The sequence below is a fragment of the Tachyglossus aculeatus genome, chromosome 2 (assembly GCF_015852505.1).
Source record: "Tachyglossus aculeatus isolate mTacAcu1 chromosome 2, mTacAcu1.pri, whole genome shotgun sequence".
Lineage (NCBI taxonomy): Eukaryota > Metazoa > Chordata > Mammalia > Monotremata > Tachyglossidae > Tachyglossus > Tachyglossus aculeatus.
The window spans coordinates 34,769,189-34,790,747 of NC_052067.1; the positions used below are offsets into that span (position 1 = coordinate 34,769,189).

Below are 21,559 nucleotides of genomic sequence, written 5' to 3' on the forward strand. Positions count from 1 at the left end.
TCCCTCCATCCCTCTCCCCCCCTGAGCCGGGTCGGGCCGCTGGTGGCCTCTCGCCCGCCCGTCCCCTTCCTCCTCCTCCTCTTCGGGAAAGAGAAAGGGGAAAGGTAAATGCCAGGGTGGCCGCCTCGGCCCGCCGAACCACCGCCCCCTCCACACTCTCGCCCTGCAGCCCCTTCTCATTCGCCCACCCACGTCTCTGTCTCTCCCTCGGCCTCCCCGTGTTTCTGTCAACCTCCCTGTCTCTGTCTCCCCGTGTCTCTGTCTCCCTCCCTCTCTCTGTCTCCCTCCCTGTCTCTGTCTTCCTACGCGTCTCTGTCTCCCCGTGTCTCTGTCTCCCCGTGTCTCTGTCTTCCTCCCTGTTTCTGTCTCCCTGTGTCTCTGACATTTTTCGTGTCTCTGTCTCCCTCCCTGTCTCTGTTTCCCTGTGTCTCTGTCTTCCTCCGTGTTTCTGTCTCCCCGTGTCTCTGTCTCCCTCCCTGTCTCTGTCTCCCCGTGTCTCTGTCTCCCCGTGTCTCTGTCTTCCTCCCTATATTCGTTTCCATGTGTCTCTGTCTTCCTCCGTGTCTCTGTCTCCCCGTGTCTCTGTCCCCCTGTGTCTATGTCTTCCTCCCTGTTTCTGTCTCCCTGTGTCTCTGACTTTTTTCGTGTCTCTGTCTTCCCGTGTCTCTGTCTCCCTCCCTATCTCTGTCTCTCTGTGTCTCTGTCTTCCTCCGTGTCTCTGTCTCCCTGTGTCTCTGTCTTCCTCCGTGTTTCTGTCTCCCCGTGTCTCTGTCTCCCTCTGTCTCTGTCTTCCTCCCTGTTTCTGTCGCCCTGTGTCTCTGACTTTTTTCGTGTCTTTGTCTCCCTGTGTCTCTGTCTTCCTCCGTGTCTCTGTCTCCCTGTGTCTCTGTCTTCCTCCGTGTCTCTGTCTCCCCGTGTCTCTGTCTCCCTGTGTCTCTGTCTTCCTCCCTGTTTCTGTCTCCCTGTGTCTCTGTCTTCCTCCCTGTCTTCGTTTTCCTGTGTCTCTGTCTTCCTCCGTGTCTCTGTCTCCCCGTGTCTCTGTCTCCCTGTGTCTCTGCCCCCATGTCTCTGTCTCCCTATCTTCGTTTCCATGTGTCTCTGTCTTCCTCCGTGTCTCTGTCTCCCCGTGTCTCTGTCTCCCTGTGTCTATGTCTTCCTCCCTGTTTCTGTCTCCCTGTGTCTCTGACTTTTTTCGTGTCTCTGTCTCCCTCCCTATCTCTGTCTCCCTGTGTCTCTGTCTTCCTCCGTGTCTCTGTCTCCCTGTGTCTCTATCTTCCTCCGTGTCTCTGTCTCCCCGTGACTCTGTCTCCCTGTGTCTCTGTCTTCCTCCCTGTTTCTGTCTCCCTGTGTCTCTGTCTTCCTCCCTGTCTTCGTTTTCCTGTGTCTCTTGTCTTCCTCCGTGTCTCTGTCTCCCCGTGTCTCTGTCTCCCTGTGTCTCTGCCCCCATGTCTCTGTCTTCCTCCCTGTCTCTCCGTGTCTCTGTCTCCCCGTGTCTCTGTCCCCCTGTGTCTATGTCTTCCTCCCTGTTTCTGTCTCCCTGTGTCTCTGACTTTTTTCGTGTCTCTGTCTCCCCGTGTCTCTGTCTCCCTCCCTATCTCTGTCTCCCTGTGTCTCTGCCTTCCTCCGTGTCTCTGTCTTCCTCCGTGTCTCTGTCTCCCCGTTTCTCTGTCTCCCTGTGTCTCTGTCTTCCTCTCTGTTTCTGTCTCCCTGTGTCTCTGTCTTCCTCCCTGTCTTCGTTTTCCTGTGTCTCTGTCTTCCTCCGTGTCTCTGTCTCCCTGTGTCTCTGCCCCCTGTGTCTCTGCCTTCCTCCCTGTCTCTCCGTGTCTCTGTCTTCCTCCGTGACTCTGTCTCCCCGTGTCTCTGTCTTCCACCGTGTCTCTGTCTTTCTCCTGTCTCTGTCTCCCCGTGTCTCTGTCTTCCTCCCTGTCTCTGTCTCCCTCCCTATCTCTGTCTCCCCGTGTCTCTGTCTTCTAGACTGTGAGCCCGCTGTTGGGTAGGGACCGTCTCTATATGTTGCCAAGTTGTACTTCCCAAGCGGTTAGTACAGTGCTCTGCACACAGTAAGCGCTCAGTAAATACGATTGAATGAATGAATGTCTTCCTCCATGTCTCTGTCTCCCTCCCCGTGTCTGACTCCCTCCCTATGTCTCCCCGTGTCTCTGTCTCCCTCCCTATCTGTGTCCACGTGTTTCTGTCTCCCTCCCTGTCTCTCTCTCCCTCCCTGTCTCTTTCTCCCCGTGTCTCTGTCTCCCTCCCTGTCTCTCTCTCCCCGTGTCTATGTCTCCCTCCCTGTCGCTGTCTCCCTCTCCCTCCCCTTGTCTCTGTCTCCTTCCCTGTCTGTCTCCCTCGCCCTCCTGTGTCTCAGTCTCCCTCCCTGGCTCTGCATCCCTCGCTCTCCCCATCTTCCCCGACCCTGCTTGGAACAGCAGCGGTAATAATAACAATAATGGTATTTGTTAAGCGCTTACTCTGTGCCAAGCACTGTTCTAAGCGCTGGGGTAAATTCAGGGTCTTCAGGTTGTCCCAAGTGGGGCTCACAGCCTTAATCCTCCTTTTACAGATGAGGGAACCGAGGCCCAGAGAAGTGAAGCGACTTGCCCAAGGTCACACAGCAGCCAAGTGGCGACACGGGATTAGAACCCACGACCTCTGACTCCCAAGCCCGGGCTCTTCCCCATCCTCCCGTTCAGTTTAAACGCTGAGTTTATTTCCTGTGAAATTGCAGTCCTTCTGCAGGTCCCGTCCACCCGGAGTTCCCGGGCCTCTGAAACCCAATCTCCCATTTTGTCATCGGAGAGAGGGCAGGCTGGGGCCTACCGAGCCCCTGGTAATTTTCTTGTCCAAGATCAACCAAGTAGGGTTGGTTGATATTTATTTATTTTTATTATTATATTTATTACTCTATTTTACTTGTACATATCTATCCTATTTTATTTTGTTAGTACGTTTGGTTTTGTTCTCTGTCTCCCCCTTTTAGACTGTGAGCCCACTGTTGGGTAGGGACTGTCTCTATATGTTGCCAATTTGTACTTCCCAAGCGCTTAGTACAGTGCTCTGCACATAGTAAGCGCTCAATAAATACGATTGATGATGATGAAGTAGGGGAACCCAGAACCAGAACCCAGGTTCCTAATTAGTCTGTCAAAATGTTGAGTTGGAATTGGAGTTGGCGCAGTGCCCGGGCCAGGCCTGGGGAGAGAGAGGACGAGGGGCCCTTTGTGCCCCAAAACGTTCTGCCACAACAACAGAGGAGACATTGATAGTCCTAAACTTTCCAGGACCTCACCCTCTAATTCCAGGACTTCTAGCAAAAGTGCCACTTCCCCAAATTGGCAAGTCCCCCGCTTTTTGGTACAGGTTCCTGAGCAGTTCCTCCACGCCTTTAACTTCAACCTCGGAGGAGGACATCTCTACCACCAACTTAGTGATGCGTTATTTCATTCCTTTTTTAGGGGAGCTGAAGAATAGCGCATCTCTATTTTAAAATTACGCAAGAAGCAATGAATGATCCCGGTGTTAAATTGATGAAATGCTTTGATAAATGGCCATGGGTTGGGTTTCATATAACACTTAATTTTCCAGTGTGCTTCACATGGCTTAGCAATAGCTGTCTTCAGGAGAAAGAGAGTGAGGGGATTGGGGCATCATTAAATCCCATTTTACTAAGAAAAATGAGTGCTAGAGAGGTTAAGTGATTTTCCCCAGGATATCCAGCAGGAATTCCATATTCCTAAATAATAATAATAATAATGGTATTTGTTAAGTGCTTACTATGTGCCAAGCACTGTTCTAAGCACTAGGGTAGATACAAGGTAATCAGGTTGTTCCTCATGGGGCTCACAGTCTTAATCCCATTTTACAAATGAGGTAACTGAGGCCCAGAGAAATTAAGTGACTTGCTCAAAATCACACAGCTCAGAAGTGGCAGAGCCGGAATTAGAACCCACGACCTCCGACTCCCAAGCCCGTGCTCTTTCCACTGAGCCACACTGCTTCTCAAGAGAAGCAACTAAGGAAATTGAATGCTGGAGACCTGCTGACTTTGAAATTCCAACTCAGCATTTGGACAGACTAATTAGTTCTGGTTCTGGGTTCCCCTACTTGGTTGATCTTGGACAAGAAAATTACCTCGTCATCATCATCATACAAGCTTTTGTATATTAATGTCTGCCTCCCCGTAGACTGTGAACTTGTTTTGGGCAGGGAATGTGTCTCCTAATTCTGTTGTACTCTCCTGAATGCTTAGAAAAGTGCTCTGCACATAGTAAGTGCTCAATAAATACAATTGATTGATTGATATAATGGGGACTAAATCTGTGAGCCCTGTGTGGAATGGGGACTATGACTAACCCGGCTATTTTGTACCAATCGATTGTATTTATTGAACACTAACTGTTTGGAAAGCACTGTACTAAATGCTTGGGAGCGTACAATAAAACAGAGCTGGTAGGCATGTTCCCTGCCCACAAAGAGCTTACAGTCTAGAGGCCTGTACCCCAGCACTTAGTACAGTGCCTGGCACATAGTAAGTGCTTAAATACCATTTAAAAAGTTATCAAAACAGTACATTCTCCTTCATTTAGGTGTTCCAAGAGCTAAATTTTGTAGTTTTGTATTGGACATGTTCAGTTCTTTCCTCATTTTTATAAGGGCGTATGGTTTGAGCAGTGGATAGAAATCTTGGAGTACTTGAGCTCCAATCCCAGAATTAACATTATTCATTGTTTCCCTGGGTGTCAGAATTTCAGATTCTATAAAATGGAAATAGTGAGAAGTATCCTCACAGGGCTTTATCCAATTACATTTCTTTGAAGATGAAAGATGCCATAAATAGTTTCTTTCCAACATATATTTTTATTGCTTTTTGAAAATTAATGTGAGATTTGAGTATTTTCCATTATTAATTGCCATTGCCAAGTAAAACCTGTTGGCATTGTGCCAGGCATAAAACAGCTGGCTCTTCTAATACTTTCACACTTCGCATTAGAAATTACAGATTCTTGTGGTTTATAATAGCTTGGAAGGGTTAGCTGTGGGAAGCAACTTCCCACAATCCAGGCATTGTACATTATTTAAGATAAGCATATTTTGTTGCATTTAGAAACAGAACCAATTCTTTTCATGGTCATTTATCAAAATGTTTTTAAATATTAAAGGAATAGATGGTGGCCTTTCTCTATTAATATTGATAGTCCTGTTTTGCATTTTATAATGCCTTTCATCTCAAGCGACTCCGGATCGTTTTTTACAGGCTAGCACCTATTATAAAAATCTCTTCAGTCTCTCTTTTTTGAAATACAGCTTTTGGATTGGAATGCATTAGCCAGAGAGTACAATGTATTTCCTATTCCAAGCCAAGGAGAATACTGAGTTAGTAATCATTAGAATTCACAGATACATACCATGTAATAACCCATATTTTAGGGTATAGCAGCTTGCCCAGTTGTGGATTTAATATTGTCATGAAGAACATTTGTGAGCTTGGAGCTCAAGGCTAGTGGAAAAGTGTGTAAGTGCGGGAGATGATGGAGATTCCAAAATCCTGAAAAAAATTTGCTAGAACTCAATTTTGAATATCAGCCTCTGGAAAAAAATACAATATACAAGCATTTCTCCTTGGGGTTTTCTCAAAGAACTTCTCTCCCAGCACTGATTCATATAGCTAAAACTGTGCGACCCAAATCCCAGCCCAAAGATCCATGACCCATTACTTGCCTTTTTGGCCCAGCAGATTTCTGATCCATGGTATTTTTTTTTTTATCTTTAAGGTGTTTTCCTGTGATCACTGCTTGGCTGAAAACAAACATTTAATGGGAAACTTGAATTTTAAGTCTCTATGAATGAATCACTGAATAAACCTGGTCTCTGTTACTGGAGCAATGCTTAAGTTCCAAGAGACCTCCAGATGTATGAATGTATCAAAATCTATTTCTACTTATTCAAAGACCTTGATTGCAAGAAGATATGTTCTTCAGCAGAAGCTCGGCAGTGGAAGCTTTGGGACTGTCTATCTGGTTTCAGATAAGAAGGCAAAGCAAGGAGAAGAATTGTAAGTAAATATTCTAAGTGAACATCTTCATCTGCCTGCAACTAATAGATAGCTCACAGATTTCACCCCCCTTACCTGATTTAGCTGCAAGGGACATTATCTAAATGGGCTATCAGATTCTTTTAGGGGAGTTGGTAGTCAACCCATCTCAATTTCAGTGAGGTCAGAGCAAGAGAAGACAAACTAGCATCCAGAAAGGTGCAATGAATGTCATTGATTAACTTAGCTTGAAGGTTCTGGATCTATAGAAGAAAGAATATCCTGGTAATGAGTGTTTAAAACCCGTTGGAATCTCCTTTTCTGTAGTTCTTTAAGAATAGAACAGAAAACTGGGGGTAGGTGAGAGGTGATCTTGGCTGAAGATGACTCCCCATGACCCTTCTCATTGAACAGGAACCTGTCCACATGTTTTGTTTTGTTGTCCGTCTCCCCTTCTAGACTGTGAGCCCGTTGTTGGGTAGGGACCGTCTCTATATGTTACCAAGTTGTACTTCCCAAGTGCTTGGTACAGTGCTCTGCACACAGTAAGCGCTCAATAATTACGATTGAATGAATGAATGAATAATAATAATAATAATAATGGCATTTATTAAGCACTTGCTATGTGCAAAGCACTGTTCTAAGCGCTGGGGAGGTTCCAAGGTGTTGAGGTTGTCCCACTGGGGGTTCACAGCTTAATCCCCATCGTACAGGTGAGGTATCTGAGGCCCAGAGAAGTTAAGTGACTTGCCCAAAGTCACACAGCTGACAATTGCAGGAGCCGGGGTTTGAACCCATGACCTTTGACTCCAAAGCCCGGGCTGTTTCCGATGAGCCACGCTGCTTCTCTGCAGAAGGGATCATTCTTCTAATTCTTTGTTTTTACAACTATTGCTTAATAATAATAATAATGGTATTTATTAAGTGCTTACTATTTGCAAAGCAATGTTCTAAGCACTGGTTAGATTACAAGGTGATCAGGTTGTCCCACGGGGGGCTCACAGTCTTAATCCCCATTTTACAGATGAGGTAACTGGGGCCCAGAGAAGTGAAATGACTTGCCCAAAGTCACACATCTGACAAGTGGCGGAGCCGGGGTTTGAACCCATGACCTCCGACTCCAAAGCCCGGGCTCTTTCCACTGAGCCACGCTGCTTCTCTATTGCTTATAACGTGATCTTGATTTACCAGGATTGCAAAGGAAAACCGTAATTTACCTCATCGGTAATTGTGTGGTTTTTATTTCTTTTCATCTAATTTGGGATTGAAACATGAACAAGATTTTGTAAAATCCGGCTTTGTTACAAAGCTGGCAACTTATCATCTCGCCACTTGGAGGCCCCACCACACTGCAGATATTTTGATATCAACTACAGCAGTGACAATTTCAGCACTATTTGAACCTTTTATCTCTTCTCCGTGGGACATGTTCAGTGGCAAACATAGCACTTAGGATAATTGACGCTTAATGGGGTTTGATTTTCTCCCTCTGGCATTCTTTTAAGTTACCATTTAAGAAAATGATTTAATTGTTGTGCAGTTCTTCCTCTCAATGGAATGGGGTTTGGCTTGCAACATTTGCAGTTCGAGAATACAGAAAGAAGCCTTTTTCACTATTAAATGCGGACCTCATACGCACAGGTAACACCTCATACGGTACCAGAAAGTTTTAAAAGAAAAATTAAAGGCAAAAAACGTGACTTTAATTTTTAGGAAGATTTCTAGAAATTCAAAAAATTATTTAGATGAAGCATAGCTGTATTACCCTTAATGTGATGCACGAAGTAGAGGGAAAACCCCACATGGGCAGGGAACATGTCTTACCAACTCTGTTATATTGTACACTCCCAAGCTCTTAGTAAAGTGCTCTGCACACAGTAAGTCCTTAATAACTACCACTGATTGATAAGAAGGGAACGTGGAAGCCTCCCACATTATAGACAATAGCAGTTTCCAGGGAGCTTGTATAGAGGTAAAAAGAACTGAATGAAACCCTCCCTATTTTATAGCTCCTGACATTCCCCACCACTTCTGGGCCAGGGTTGCTGCAACCACTATGTTCCACCTGCTTTCCCCAAAAGAAGGGCCAGAACAGTTCAACTTGTTTGTCAACTCAGGGGGTCACACAAAATTCCTTTCGGTAACATTGTATTTTATGAAGCACATTGTCTCTGAGATGGCTCATAGGTGAGAGTCCAGGCTTTCAGGAAAGCCTCTTTTGTAGTCAACAGTTAAATGTTTGGGCTTAGAGATAGTATCTGATCTAATCCATCTATCAATCAATCAATCAATCAATCAATCGTATTTATTGAGCGCTTACTATGTGCAGAGCACTGTACTAAGCGCTTGGGAAGTACAAATTGGCATCACATAGAGACAGTCCCTACCCAACAGTGGGCTCACAGTCTAAAAGGGGGAGACAGAGAACAGAACCAAACATACCAACAAAATAAAATAAGTAGGATAGAAATGTACAAGCAAAATAAATAAATAAATAAATAAATAGAGTAATAAATATGTACAACCATATATACATATATACAGGTGCTGTGGGGAAGGGAAGGAGGTAAGACGGGGGGATGGAGAAGGGGACGAGGGGGAGAGGAAAGAAGGGGCTCAGTCTGGGAAGGCCTCCTGGAGGAGGTGAGCTCTCAGCAGGGCCTTGAAGGGAGGAAGAGAGCTAGCTTGGCGGATGGGCAGAGGGAGGGCATTCCAGGCCCGGGGGATGACGTGGGCCGGGGGTCGATGGCGGGACAGGCGAGAACAAGGTACGGTGAGGAGATCAGCGGTGGAGGAGCAGAGGGTGCGGACTGGGCTGTAGAAGGAGAGAAGGGAGGTGAGGTAGGAGGGGGCGAGGTGATGGACAGCCTTGAAGCCCAGGGTGAGGAGTTTCTGCCTGATGCGCAGATTGATCGGTAGCCATTGGAGGTTTTTGAGGAGGGGAGTAATATGTCCAGAGCGTTTCTGGACAAAGATAATCCGGGCAGCAGCATGAAGTATGGATTGAAGTGGAGAGAGACACGAGGATGGGAGATCAGAGAGAAGGCTAGTGCAGTAGTCCAGACGGGATAGGATGAGAGCTTGAATGAGCAGGGTAGCAGTTTGGATGGAGAGGAAAGGGCGGATCTTGGCAATGTTGCGGAGCTGAGACCAGCAGGTTTTGGTGACGGCTTGGATGTGAGGGTGTGAATGAGAGAGCAGAGTCGAGGATGACACCAAGGTTGCGGGCTTGTGAGACGGGAAGGATGGTAGTGCCGTCAACAGAGATGGGAAAGTCAGGGAGAGGACAAAGTTTGGGAGGGAAGACAAGGAGCTCAGTCTTCGACATGTTGAGCTTTAGGTGGCGGGCGGACATCCAGATGGAGATGTCCTGAAGGCAGGAGGAGATGCGAGCCTGGAGGGAGGGGGAGAGAGCAGGGGCAGAGATGTAGATCTGGGTGTCATCAGCGTAGAGATGATAGTTGAAGCCGTGGGAGCGAATGAGGTCACCAAGGGAGTGAGTGTATATTGAGAACAGAAGGGGACCAAGCACTGAACCTTGGGGAACCCCCACCGTAAGAGGATGGGAGGGGGAGGAGGAGCCTGCAAAAGAGACTGAGAAAGAATGACCGGAGAGATAAGAGGAGAACCAGGAGAGGACGGAGTCTGTGAAGCCAAGGTCAGATAACGTGTGGAGGAGAAGGGGGTGGTCCACAGTGTCAAAGGCAGCTGAGAGGTCGAGGAGGATTAGGACAGAGTATGAGCCGTTGGATTTGGCAAGCAGGAGGTCATTGGCGACCTTTGAGAGCGCAGTTTCTGTGGAATGAAGGGGACGGAAGCCAGACTGGAGGGGGTCGAGGAGAGAGTTGTTGTTGAGGAATTCTAGGCAGCGCGTGTAGACAACTCGTTCAAGGAGTTTGGAAAGGAATGGTAGGAGGGATATGGGACGATAACTAGAAGGTGAGGTGGGGTCAAGAGAGGGTTTTTTTAGGATGGGAGAGACATGGGCATGTTTGAAGGCAGAGGGGAAGGAGCCAGTGGAGAGTGAGCGGTTGAAGATGGAAGTTAAGGAGGGGAGAAGGGATGGAGCGAGAGATTTCATAAGATGAGAGGGAATGGGGTCAGAAGCACAGGTGGCCGGAGTAGCACTTGAGAGGAGGGAGGAGAGTTCCTCTGAGGATACCGCTGGGAAGGATGGGAGAGTAGCAGAGAGTGTTGAGAGCCGGGGTGTTGGAGAAAGGGGGGGAAGAGACTTTGGGGAGGTCGGACCTGATGGATTTAATTTTGTTAATGAAGTAGGAGGCCAGATCGTTGGGGGTGAGGGAAGGAGGAGGGGGAGGAACCGGGGGCCTGAGAAGGGAGTTGAATGTACGGAAGAGCTGGCGGGGGTGATGGGCATGGGTGTCAATAAGGGAGGAGAAATAGTTTTGTCTGGCAGAAGAGAGGGCTGAGTTAAGGCAGGAAAGGATAAACTTGAAGTGAACGAGGTTGGCATGGTGCTTAGACTTTCGCCAGCGGCGTTAGGCAGCTCGAGCATAAGAGCGAAGGAGGCGGACAGTGGCAGTGATCCAGGGCTGTGGGTTAGTGGTGCGAGAGCGGCGAAGGGAAAGGGGAGCGAGCGAGTCTAGCTGAGTAGAAAGGGTAGAGTTGAGAGCAGTAATCTGATCATCAAGACTGGGTAGAGAGGAGAGGGCGGCGAGGTGGGGTGTGAGGCGCTCCGAAAGATGGGTGGGGTCCAGAGAGCGGAGATCTCTGTGAGGGAGTAATACCGATTTACGGGGGAAAGGTGTGTGAGTGAGGAGGCAGGTGAGAAGATTATGATCAGAGAGAGGGATCACAGAGTTGGTGAGGGTGGACACAGTGCAGCGGTAGGAGATGATGAGGTCGAGGGTATGACCAAGTTGGTGAGTGGGTGAGGTGGGGTGGAGGAAGAGGTTGGCAGCGTCAAGTAGAGATAGAAGGCGGGAGGCAGAGGAGTCGTTAGGGATATCCATGTGGATATTGAAGTCTCCGAGGATCAGAGTGGGCATGGAGAAGGAGAGAAGGAATGTGAGGAAGGGGTCAAAGTCGTTAAAGAAGTTGGAAGTGGGGCCCGGAGGGCGGTAGATGACGGCTACAAGAATCTGGAGGGGGTGGTAGAGGCGAATAATGTGGGCTTCAAAGGAAGGGAAGGAAAGGGAAGGGGGAGGAGGGATAGTGCGAAAGCGACATTGGGGGGCGAGAAGGAAACCGACACCTCCTCCTTTTCCGGTGAGTCTGGGGGAGTGGGAGAAGGGTACCCTATCCCAGGGTACCATGTCCCACTGGGCCGCTTTACTCAACCTCCCTTTTCTTAAGGCACAAATCCCTACGTTCAATCCCGCCCTCTCAGCGTAACTCAGCTCCCTCGGCCCCTTGCCCTTCCACTGATCTCATGACCCTGGATCACCTCCACAGTATATGCTACTTCAATTTCTGCACTCCTCCCACAGAATGTTCTTTATGGATATCCAGTCACCAGGCTGACTTCGCCCACTTCAAGTTTACCCGTACATGCTATATAACTGCTCTTTTCCATTCAGCAAAACTACTTCTCCCTTATCAACTCCGATGCCCATTGCTCATTGATAGACCTTATCGCCCTCCCAAAACCTCTAGTATCTCCACCTCACTCATCGCTTGTCCTAATGATGATGATGATGATGATGATGAGGGCATTTATTAAGCACATGCTATGTGCAAAGCACTGTTCTAAGCACTGGGGAGGCGACAAGGTGATCAGGTTGTCCCACGGGGGGGCTCATAGTCTTAGTCCTCATTTTACAGATGAGGTAACTGAGGCCCAGAGAAGTTAAGTGACTTGCCCAAAGTCACACAGCTGACAATTGGCGGAGCCGGGATTTGAACACATTACCTCTGACTCGAAAGCCCAGGCTCTTTCTGCTCAGCCAAACTGCCCAATGACTTTGCCAGGTACTTTTTGACAAAAATTAAACCCATCATGTATAATTCTCCCTGTCACTTCCTCAACTCCCTCCTATGCTATCTTTCCCCTTTTTAAATTTTTTTATGACAGTTGTTAGTGCTTACTTTGTGTCAAGCACTGTTCTAAGCGCTGGAGTAGTTAACAAGTTAATTAGGTTGATCACAGCCCCTGTCCCTCATGGGGCTCACAGTCAAAGGAAGGAGAACAAGTAACCCCATTTTACAGTTGAGGCACAGAGAGGTTAAGTGATTTGCCCAAGTTCCCGCAAGAAGCAAGTGGCAGAGCTGGGATTAGAACCCAGCTATTTCTGACCTCCAGGCCCGTGATCTCTCTCCGCTAGGCCACGTTGCTTCCCTTCGTCTAATCAAGTGGAAAACTCCTGCCTGCTTTTAAAATCTCAGTCCTCCATCTGAGCTTCGGACCCCATCCCTTCATATCTTCTAAAATCATTTGCATCCACTCTTCTTCCTGCCCTGATTTCATCATCAACTGCTTGCTCTCTGATAGCTCTTTCCCTTCTGCCTTCAAGCATCTCCCCCCTCCTGTGGATCCCATTACACCATCTAAATATTCATACCATCTCCTTGCCTGGTACTCATATCCATATTCTTCGAGTAGGTTGTACAAACCTGCTACCTCATCTTCCTTTTTTCCAACTCTTTTTCATGGCTGCTTCAATCCAGTTTCCTCCCTCTTCACTTTTCTGCTTTTTCATTGCCTGCCACCTAATCACTCAACACTCACAATTTCCCATCAATCAATCAATCAATCATATTTATTGAGCGCTTACTGTGTGCCGAGCACTGTACTAAGTGCTTGGGAAGTACAAGTTGGCAACATATAGAGACAGTCCCTACCCAACAGTGGGCTCACATATGTTCATGTACCCCGTTCCTGGAGTACTAGCGTGGCTTAGTGGAAACGGCATGGGTTTGGCAGTCAGAGGAGGTGGGATCTAATCCCAGCTCTACCACTTGTCTGCTGTGTGACCTTGGGCAAGTCACTTCACTTCTCTGGGCCTCAGGTACCTCATCTGGAAAATGGGGATGAATAATCTGAGTCCTGGTTAGCTTGTATCTACCCCAGTGCTTAGTACAGTGCCTGGCACATTGTAAGCACTTTCATTTATACATTCATTCATTCATTGTCGTATTTACTGAGCACTTACTGTGTGCAGAGCACTGTACTAAGCGCAAGGGAAGTACAAGTCAGCAACATATAGAGATAGGCCCTACAGAACAACAGGCTCACAGTCTAGAAGGGGGAGACAGACAACAAAACAAAACATGGGGAAGCAGCGTGGCTCAGTGGAAAGAGCCCAGGCTTTGGAGTCAGAGTTCATGGGTTCATATCCCGGCTACGCCAATTGTCAACTGTGTGACTTTGGGTAAGTCACTTCACTTCTCTGGGCCTCAGTTACCTCATCTGTAAAATGGGGATTAAGACTGTGAGCCCCACGTGGGACAGCCTGATCACCTTGTATCCCCCCAGCACTTAGAACAGTGCTTTGCACATAGTAAGCACTTAACAAATGCCATTATTATTATTATTATTATTATTATTATTTAGACACTTCACAAATACCACTAAAAAAAGTACCAAAGTGTTAGTAGGACATAGGTTGGGGCCTTGGAGTTGAACTGCCCAGAGTGCTTGGTTAAGGGTGAGTCACTCACTGTTACTGGAGTGGCAGGGGGAAGCGCGCCAGAGGAGAAACCCTCTTCCGCAGTAGGTTCCATATGACATCATCATGTGCGTGCTTGATAAATTGATATACAGAACAGAGGAAGGCATGGCCACTTTTAAAAAATTTCCCCCCCTCTTCAGGATAGCCCAATGCCGGAAATCAGCCCCGAGTGCTGCTACCATCCCCAAGGCACTAGAAAAGGCGCGCTGAACATTGCCTGCCTTACCAAACTCAAAACAAGTTCACCAGAGAACCGTACCCAATGAACATTCATTCGTTCATTCAGTGGAGCACTTACTGTGTGCAGAGCACTGTACTAAGCGCTTGGAAAACTGAGAGCTCACCTCCTCCAGGAGGCCTTCCCAGACTGAGCCCTCCTTTTTCCTCTCCTCCTCCCTACCCCCGCGCCCTACCTCCTTCCCCTTCCCACAGCACTTGTATATCATCATCATCATCAATCGTATTTATTGAGCGCTTACTGTGTGCAGAGCACTGTACTAAGCGCTTGGGAAGCACAAGTTGGCAACATATAGAGACAGTCCCTACCCAGCAGTGGGCTCACAGTCTAAAATATATATATATATATATATATATACATACATATATATTTGTACAGATTTATTACTCTATTTATTTTACTTGTACGTACATATTTACTATTCTATTTATTTTGTTAGTGATGTGCACTTAACTTTAATTCTGTTTGTTGTGACGACTTCACACCTGTCCACATGTTTTGTTTCATTGTTTGTCTCCCCCTTCTAGACTGTGAGCCCGTTGTTGGGTAGGGACCGTCTCTATATGTTGCCGACTTGTACTTCCCAAGTGCTTAGTACAGTGCTGTGCACACAGTAAGCGCTCAATAAATACGACTGAATGAATGAAAACACAATTCGGGAACATGTCCCTACTGGTACAAAAGAAAAGAAAAAAGGTGATTAGATTTAAATGTAAACAATGTGACAGGGTGAGTTGGCCGTATGTCAGTCTTTTCAGCCACATTTGGAGCTGTCAGAGTCATTGTCTAAAATGATGGATAGCTCTCCCTCCCTCTCCCTATCTCTCTCTCTCTTTCTCTCTCCATATATATTCATATATTTGGTTTGCTCAGGCTGCTCCTAATTATAGGCAAAAAGTTTAGACTATTTCCCTAGTATTGAATAATGTTTGTTCTGCTTTTGAAGTTTTCTCAACTGTATTTGAATTATTTGTGTGTGAGTTCTCCCAGGAACCTTTTAAATTTTTATCTGATCCTGACAAAACATTTGAGGAGAAAGTTAGAACTTTTCATGGCATAATGAACTTTAGGTTCGGTGAACTGCATTAGTGCTATCATTCTGTGCAGACGTTTAGGTTAGATAGAGATTTCATTTTGTCACGGTCTTCAATCAATGCTCACAAAAGAATATATAATTAAAGCTAAATAGCAGATAAAGGGATCACATTTTCACTTTAGCGTATTACTCATTAATTATAATAGTTGGCTGCATTTTTACAATGTTTCTTTATTATCGTGTAATGTACTTTTTTTATAATATAAGCAAAGAATTGAACATGTTTCCTAGATTTCATTTGCCAATTTTTAAAGGGGAATCATGCTATTCTGGCAAATAGCATGGTATAGTATTTGGTAAAGAATAACCAATACTGTAGTATTATAGTATAGTGTTTATAAAGCATCTTCCCCATTACATTTGCTCTGTGTATATCAATTAAATCTTCCAAACTCTCAGGTACTGGATTTTAATTTTTTAGAGAGACAACATGGTGTAGGGGAAAGATCTAATCTGGCTCCACCAATCAATCAGTCAATCAATCAATCAATCAATCGTATTTATTGAGCGCTTACTGTGTGCAGACCACTGTACTAAGCGCTTGGGAAGTACAAGTTGGCAACATATAGAGACAGTCCCTACCCAACAGTGGGCTCACAGTCTAAAAGGGGGAGACAGAGAACAAAACCAAACATACTAACAAAATAAAATAAATAGAATAGATATGTACAAGTAAAATAAATAAATAGAGTAATAATAAATAAATAAATAGAGTATGTGACCTTGGATGAGTCATTTAATTTCTCTGTGCTGTAGTTTCTTCATCCGCAAAATGGGGATTAAATAGCTGTTCTCCCTCCCTGTTAGACTGTGAGGCCCATGGGGGACAGGTGCTGTGCCCAATCTTAATGCATCTGCCCCAGGCCTTAGCATAGTGCTTGGCAAATAATGAGTACTTAACAAATATTAATAATATTGTTTTTATTATTATGATAAATGGGACCTAGTTATCTTGGCAAGCACTTGATTGACAGACCTTCATCTGGATCAATCAATCAGTGGTACTGAACGCTTACATTGTGCAGGAGACTGTACTAAGTGATCGGAAAGACCAAAGAACATATGCCCTGTTCAAGGAGAACAGTAGTAGTAGGGTAACCCTGATCTAAACTCTATACTAAACTAAAGTTCTATGTATTAGCATTTCTACCTAATCTCAAATTAGCCAAGTTATGAGCAGTTAATGCAATTCAGTACTTCTTCCGGTAACTTTATTTGTGTCTGATGGGAATCAGTCTAAAGATCTTCCCCCACTGGATAGATTTCTCTCTACTGATCCATAATATGGCCCTAAACTGTATTCCCTGCGGGTCCAGACTATCGCTGTAGTGTTCACACCTAGCATCAAGATTATAGTTTGGACAGAGTCACAGGCCTGGGGTGAGATGGAAAAACAAGGAGTTGCTAATATTAGCCACCATGGCCATTTTCCTTATCGCAGACATTCCAAACCCATTTCTTAGACACTCATTGGGAAGCTGTTTTGGTTCTTTCCTTAAACCCCTCCATCCAGTTCCTCATTTAACAGCCCCTTCTCATCCCCTTTCCCTCTGTGGGGGGTTGCCTGTCTGTTGGTTTGGGCTTACCATCTTTCAGTTTTCATCTGTTATTAGAGTCACCAGAAGCATCTTACAGATTTGCAAATCTTCAAGGTTTTAATATTGTAATTCAGACTCTAAACGAAGAGCAAAACGCTGATGTTGACATTTAGTTTCTGGGTCGGTTGTCTCTAGGCTGCAGCTCAGCAATTTTTGTAAAGAACGATTTATCTTTGTGCATACAAATAGACCCTGCCTACCTGTTGGAAGGCTCCAGAGGTGGTTGGTGCAACTTGAGTAATTGTGCATGGAATTTATAATTTCCCCAAACATTGAAAATAAGCAATCCACATTGCAGCTCCTTTATTTGCATTACAATTTTGTTCCAAAGCTTAACAAGGCTTCATTTACTTTTTACCCCTGTTGGTAAGAGTTGCAGTATATTTCATCAGTGAATTTATTTTGGGTTAGAAACCATTGCAAATTTCCTCTATAAGCATCTTATTGCCACTATTGGAGACAGAATAGTAAATTGGATGGGCCATGGATCTGATCCAGTAATGGCACTGCTTTTGATCCAATAATGAAACTAAAGGAAGATACTTTCTTAAAGTGTAAGGGAGAGTTAGGGACAATTGGATGAAAAGGGCAATACCTTTTTGCATTTTTGCACACATTTAAACATGCATTCTCCTCCTTGGGCACCAGCCAGTTGCACTCGGGGGAAAGTGCAGTTGACTTCCATAGTTCCCAGACTGAGCTATGACTGGGCCACCTTTTTTTTCCTTAGGAAGCTATGGTTTGGAGGAGGAGGCCGGAGCATGGGTGGCAGCGTGAGTGTTGAAGGGGCAAGATGAGGAGGGGGAAAGTCAAACTATGGGCAAAAGGTTAGATTATTAAAGTGGAGAGGATGGAAGAACCAATCTTCGATGGAAGAGAAGGGAAAGAAAGGGCTTATCTTTCCCTATCCATGCCTTCTTTCCCAGTACCTAAAACTCCTTTGTGGGAGTTCCTTGCCCACAAGGAATCTTACAACCCCAAAAAGATTTCATATTGAGAGAAAACTCCCTTGGCTATAGCATGTCCTCCATCAGTAAGCCTAGGGCTCACATTCTTAGATAGCTAGTCCCAAATTAGGATTAGACAACTGCAATGCATAGAGTTTCTCTAAATACACCTTCTCTCTTCCCTTAGTTCACTCTATTATCTCTGGAACATTTTTTCTCTTTCTTAAACTACCTGTACTCCTATCCTTAGGAGTTCCTTACTCTTTATTTATTCCCTCTTAGGATATATCTTTTCTGATTGAACGTCACTCTCCCAAAATGGAATGGAGGCCAACAGGTAGAGTTAAAGTGAAAGATGGAAGGGTGGCATCATGTCAGTGCTTAATTATAGACTGTCCCAACCAAAAAGAAAAGGATAAGAATTTCCCTGAAAAATTCACCAGAGCGGTGTTGCCAATGCTTTAAAAGCCAGAAACTGGAAAGCAACAACAGGGTTTTTTTCTGATAGTTTCATTAAAACCTCGTAGGGAACTCTCCCAGGCCCTTGCATACAGATCAGTAGTATCGAGGAGTATGCAATATCTGCAGGAGACTATACTAGGCACTTAGGGAGCATGCCCGATACACATTAAAGTAGGATGGGTGGGTTGTGCCTTTGTCTTGGCAAGTCTGGAAAGGAGCTCACTGTCAGCATCATTTTAGACATGAAGGGTGGTTGGAAAGGGTTACCCAAGATGATTGTGGACTCCTTTTAAATGCTTAAGTACATAATAGACAAGTATATATCCATGATGAATTAGTCTTTTACTTGCTTAGAGGGAGAGGGCTGAACCGGATAATAATAATAATAATGTTGGTATTTGTTAAGCACTTACTACGTGCACAAAGCACTGTTCGAAGCGCTGGGGGGTTACAAGGTCACACAGTAGACAAATAGTGGAGCTGGGATTAGAACTAGTTACTAGTTACTAACTAGATTAGTTACTTCAAGGCAACTAATTGGGGCAAATAAAATAAATTTCAGTAGTTGTGTGGGGTCCCCAGGCAATGAACTTTGAGATTCTCTGCTTCGCTAGAAAATTAGGTTAACCTGATTTAACCTAATAAGAGTCTCAGGCCCATGCTTTTACCACTAGGCCATGCTGCTTCCCGTTTTGTTTACTTTCTCCCAGTTAAGGGAGACAGAAGATTGTACCTTTTGTATTTTCTGTACCCAGAGCTAATATCTGCATACCTTTTGTAGTAGACGGGGTGTGTATTTGCCAACATCGTAGTATTCAGGCTATTGGCTTTCTTCTCCGTCTGGTTGCTAACCCCACAGGAACGCAAGTCAGCAACCAACCGTCCCCAAATGTCGTCCGTGCCTCTTGAGGATTCAGGTCCATTCATCTGTGGACTGGTGGCTTGGGGAGCCTCAGGCTGCTGTAGCTGGAGACACTTGGGATTGGGGAGTAAAGGAAGGAGCAGCAACCCCAAGATTCTCCAGACCTGATCAGGAAAGGTTGCTCTCTCTGCCAATGTTTTCCAGTCCTGCCTCCGGGCACGTAATCTAGGATGGGGAGACTTGTGGTTCCAGCCCCTCGATCTGCCCTGACTGAACCCTGTGCAGCTGGGGGTCTGGGAGGGGCTTTGCCTTCGACAGAGCCCCAACTGGCCGTCAAGCGCTTAGTACAGTGCTCTGCACACAGTAAGCGCTCAATAAATACAATCCATTGATTGATTGAATTAATGAAATGCTGGCCGTAGGTGCCTTGGAGTACAAAACAGGGCAAGTTCCTCTTTAAAGTGACAGGGTTTGTCATATAGGCCTTCGAGATAACTAACTGGGGCAAATAAAATGAATTTCGGTAGTTGGGTGGGGTCCCAGGGCAGTGAACTTTGAGATTCTCTGCTTTGCTAGATAATTAGGTTAACCTGAATTGTGGTGTTTTAAAACTATACATAGGATCTTTATTCAGAGACCTATGGTGGCAAAGTGATTAGCAAAACACTGTAAGATCGGTTGGGTGGCAAAGCATTGATTGGGTAAGAGAGAGATATTAACTTTTAAATTGGACTTTATCAAAACTGCTTTATGAATGTCAAAATGCTTTACTGGGAAGTGGGCTATAAAATCTTCAAAAAACCATCTATCACAATTTGGTCTCATAAAAGGATGCATTGCACACACTAAGAAGGTTCTGAAAACATGATAAATGATAAAAACAGGAGGAGCTCTAACTCCCCAAATAACTTCTACATGCATTATTTATCATCCACCCATAATAGTGAAAGTCACCGTTACAGTTGGGTCCTGTGACAACCCCGGGTCTACCATTGAATAGAAAAGTCAGTGAAGTCATCGCTGTCCTCAGTGGATAATGAATGCCCCAGTGTCCCAATCAGTTGGCTAAAGGAAACCTTTAGGTCAGGTCTTAGTATTTCATAACCGCGCTTGGACAAGCAACAGAAGTACACAGTAGGGACTTCTGCCTTATAAATATTGAGCAGGTATTAATATGTGCCCTTGGTGGAAGGCACATGCTGAGAAGCACTGAACAGCCAGCATTGTTGCCGCATGGGGTGATTGTGGGGTGTCAGCTCAACGGCTGCCTCTGACTCGCGTTATGCCATTAACCCAGACTCATGCTATGATTCCTTGGAAACCGTGCACTTACCTGAATAATTTAGTACGTGACTCTCAATTATTTATACCTCGTTATTACAACTGAAGTAAAGCCTAAAGGTGGAATAGCCCTGCCTCTAATATCGGTAGATTGCTCTACAGTTTTAAGCCCTTGCAGTCAGGGCCCGTTGGTTTCTCTCAAGGTATTCTGAAGAGAACAGTGATCTGAAACCGAATCGATTAACGGTATCAAATGACCTCCCGCGGCACTTGCTCTTCTCACTGGGCCGTTTGTTTCATTTCAACCTTGTTGGGACGTAGATGAGTAGACCACACTCACCCTCAGAAGGCTCATCACGGGGTCAAGTTAAGGTCCTTGTCCCGTGCTGCCGGCCTGCCTCTCACTCTTGTAGGATCGCGGGGTGAGAGAGACGACTTTCGTCAAATTTCATCCAGGCAGAGGCCTGTCATTTTCAGATTCAAAAACTCTTATTTCGGGCCTTGAAAATGAGTGTACAGCAATATCCCCGATTGCTACTGTTGAGAAATACTTAAAGTTAATGAAAACAAACCCATTTGGCGATTCTGAAATAATCATTTTTTTAAAGGAAATTCTCTTAAATGTCTAAGGCAGTTCAAGAATGATTCTAAAAATCTTAATGTTTTGTTTTCTAATTATCGTAGAACAAGTGAGATTCAGAATAATATTTCTCCTGAAAAACTCTAGTTTGAGCAGTCATTTTCACTTATTCAATGGGTTATGGTCACGGTGGTGACTCTGGCTGGTTGGTATTGACGAGGGAATCTTCAGTACATTTCTAATGCGAGTAGAAATTTGAAATGGGATATTCAGGTGGCCACCAGGACTGCAGTTATGCTTTCATTTTAGTATTGTTCTGGGTTCTGATGAGTTCCTTCCAGGAGAGACTCAGCTCTGACTATGCACCTCACTGTTTCAATATGCTGTTGCCATGCCTTTAAAATCCATGGGTTAAAATTTAACTGTTGATTTCTAAAGTTAAGATATTTTTCAGAACACACAGAAGTTCATTATTTTTTGAATATTTGCTTGATGGTTCATTAAGTGGTACACATCTAAGAAAGTTTATGCAAAGCCAAGTGATCTATACTAATTATCCATTTGGGAAATTCTTTCAACCTGTGAAATCTTTTTTGCCTGGAATCAATCATATTTATTGAGCATTTACTTTGTACAGAACCCTGTTCTAATGCTTAGGAAGAGTACAGTACAAGGCTGGTATATACAGGGAGCGTACAATCTAGGGAAAGATTTAAATAGAGCAAGGCAGTAATTGAAACATTTTTTACCAGTCGCTATTACCTGGAGGCAGTATTATAAGAAGGCATGTGAAATGTATCTGGCTCTTGAAGGTGATATATCCATAGTTGTCCAAC

General features: G+C 45.1%; 1 protein-coding gene across 5 annotated transcripts in view; it reads left to right on the forward strand.

Moving 5' to 3' along the window:
- Positions 1-66: 66 nt before the first annotated feature.
- Positions 67-21,559, forward strand: part of NEK11 (NIMA related kinase 11) — a 191,261-nt gene continuing 169,768 nt past the window's right edge. For 4 of the 5 annotated variants that reach the window (XM_038769668.1, XM_038769679.1, XM_038769702.1 and 1 more), the window contains exons 1-2: positions 67-104; positions 5,769-6,049. In XM_038769668.1, coding sequence (XP_038625596.1) covers positions 5,880-6,049 — 170 coding nt within the window. In that variant the 5' untranslated portion in view covers positions 67-104; positions 5,769-5,879. The remainder of the gene's footprint in view (positions 105-5,768; positions 6,050-21,559) is intronic. The other variant, XM_038769688.1, reaches the window with a different exon arrangement.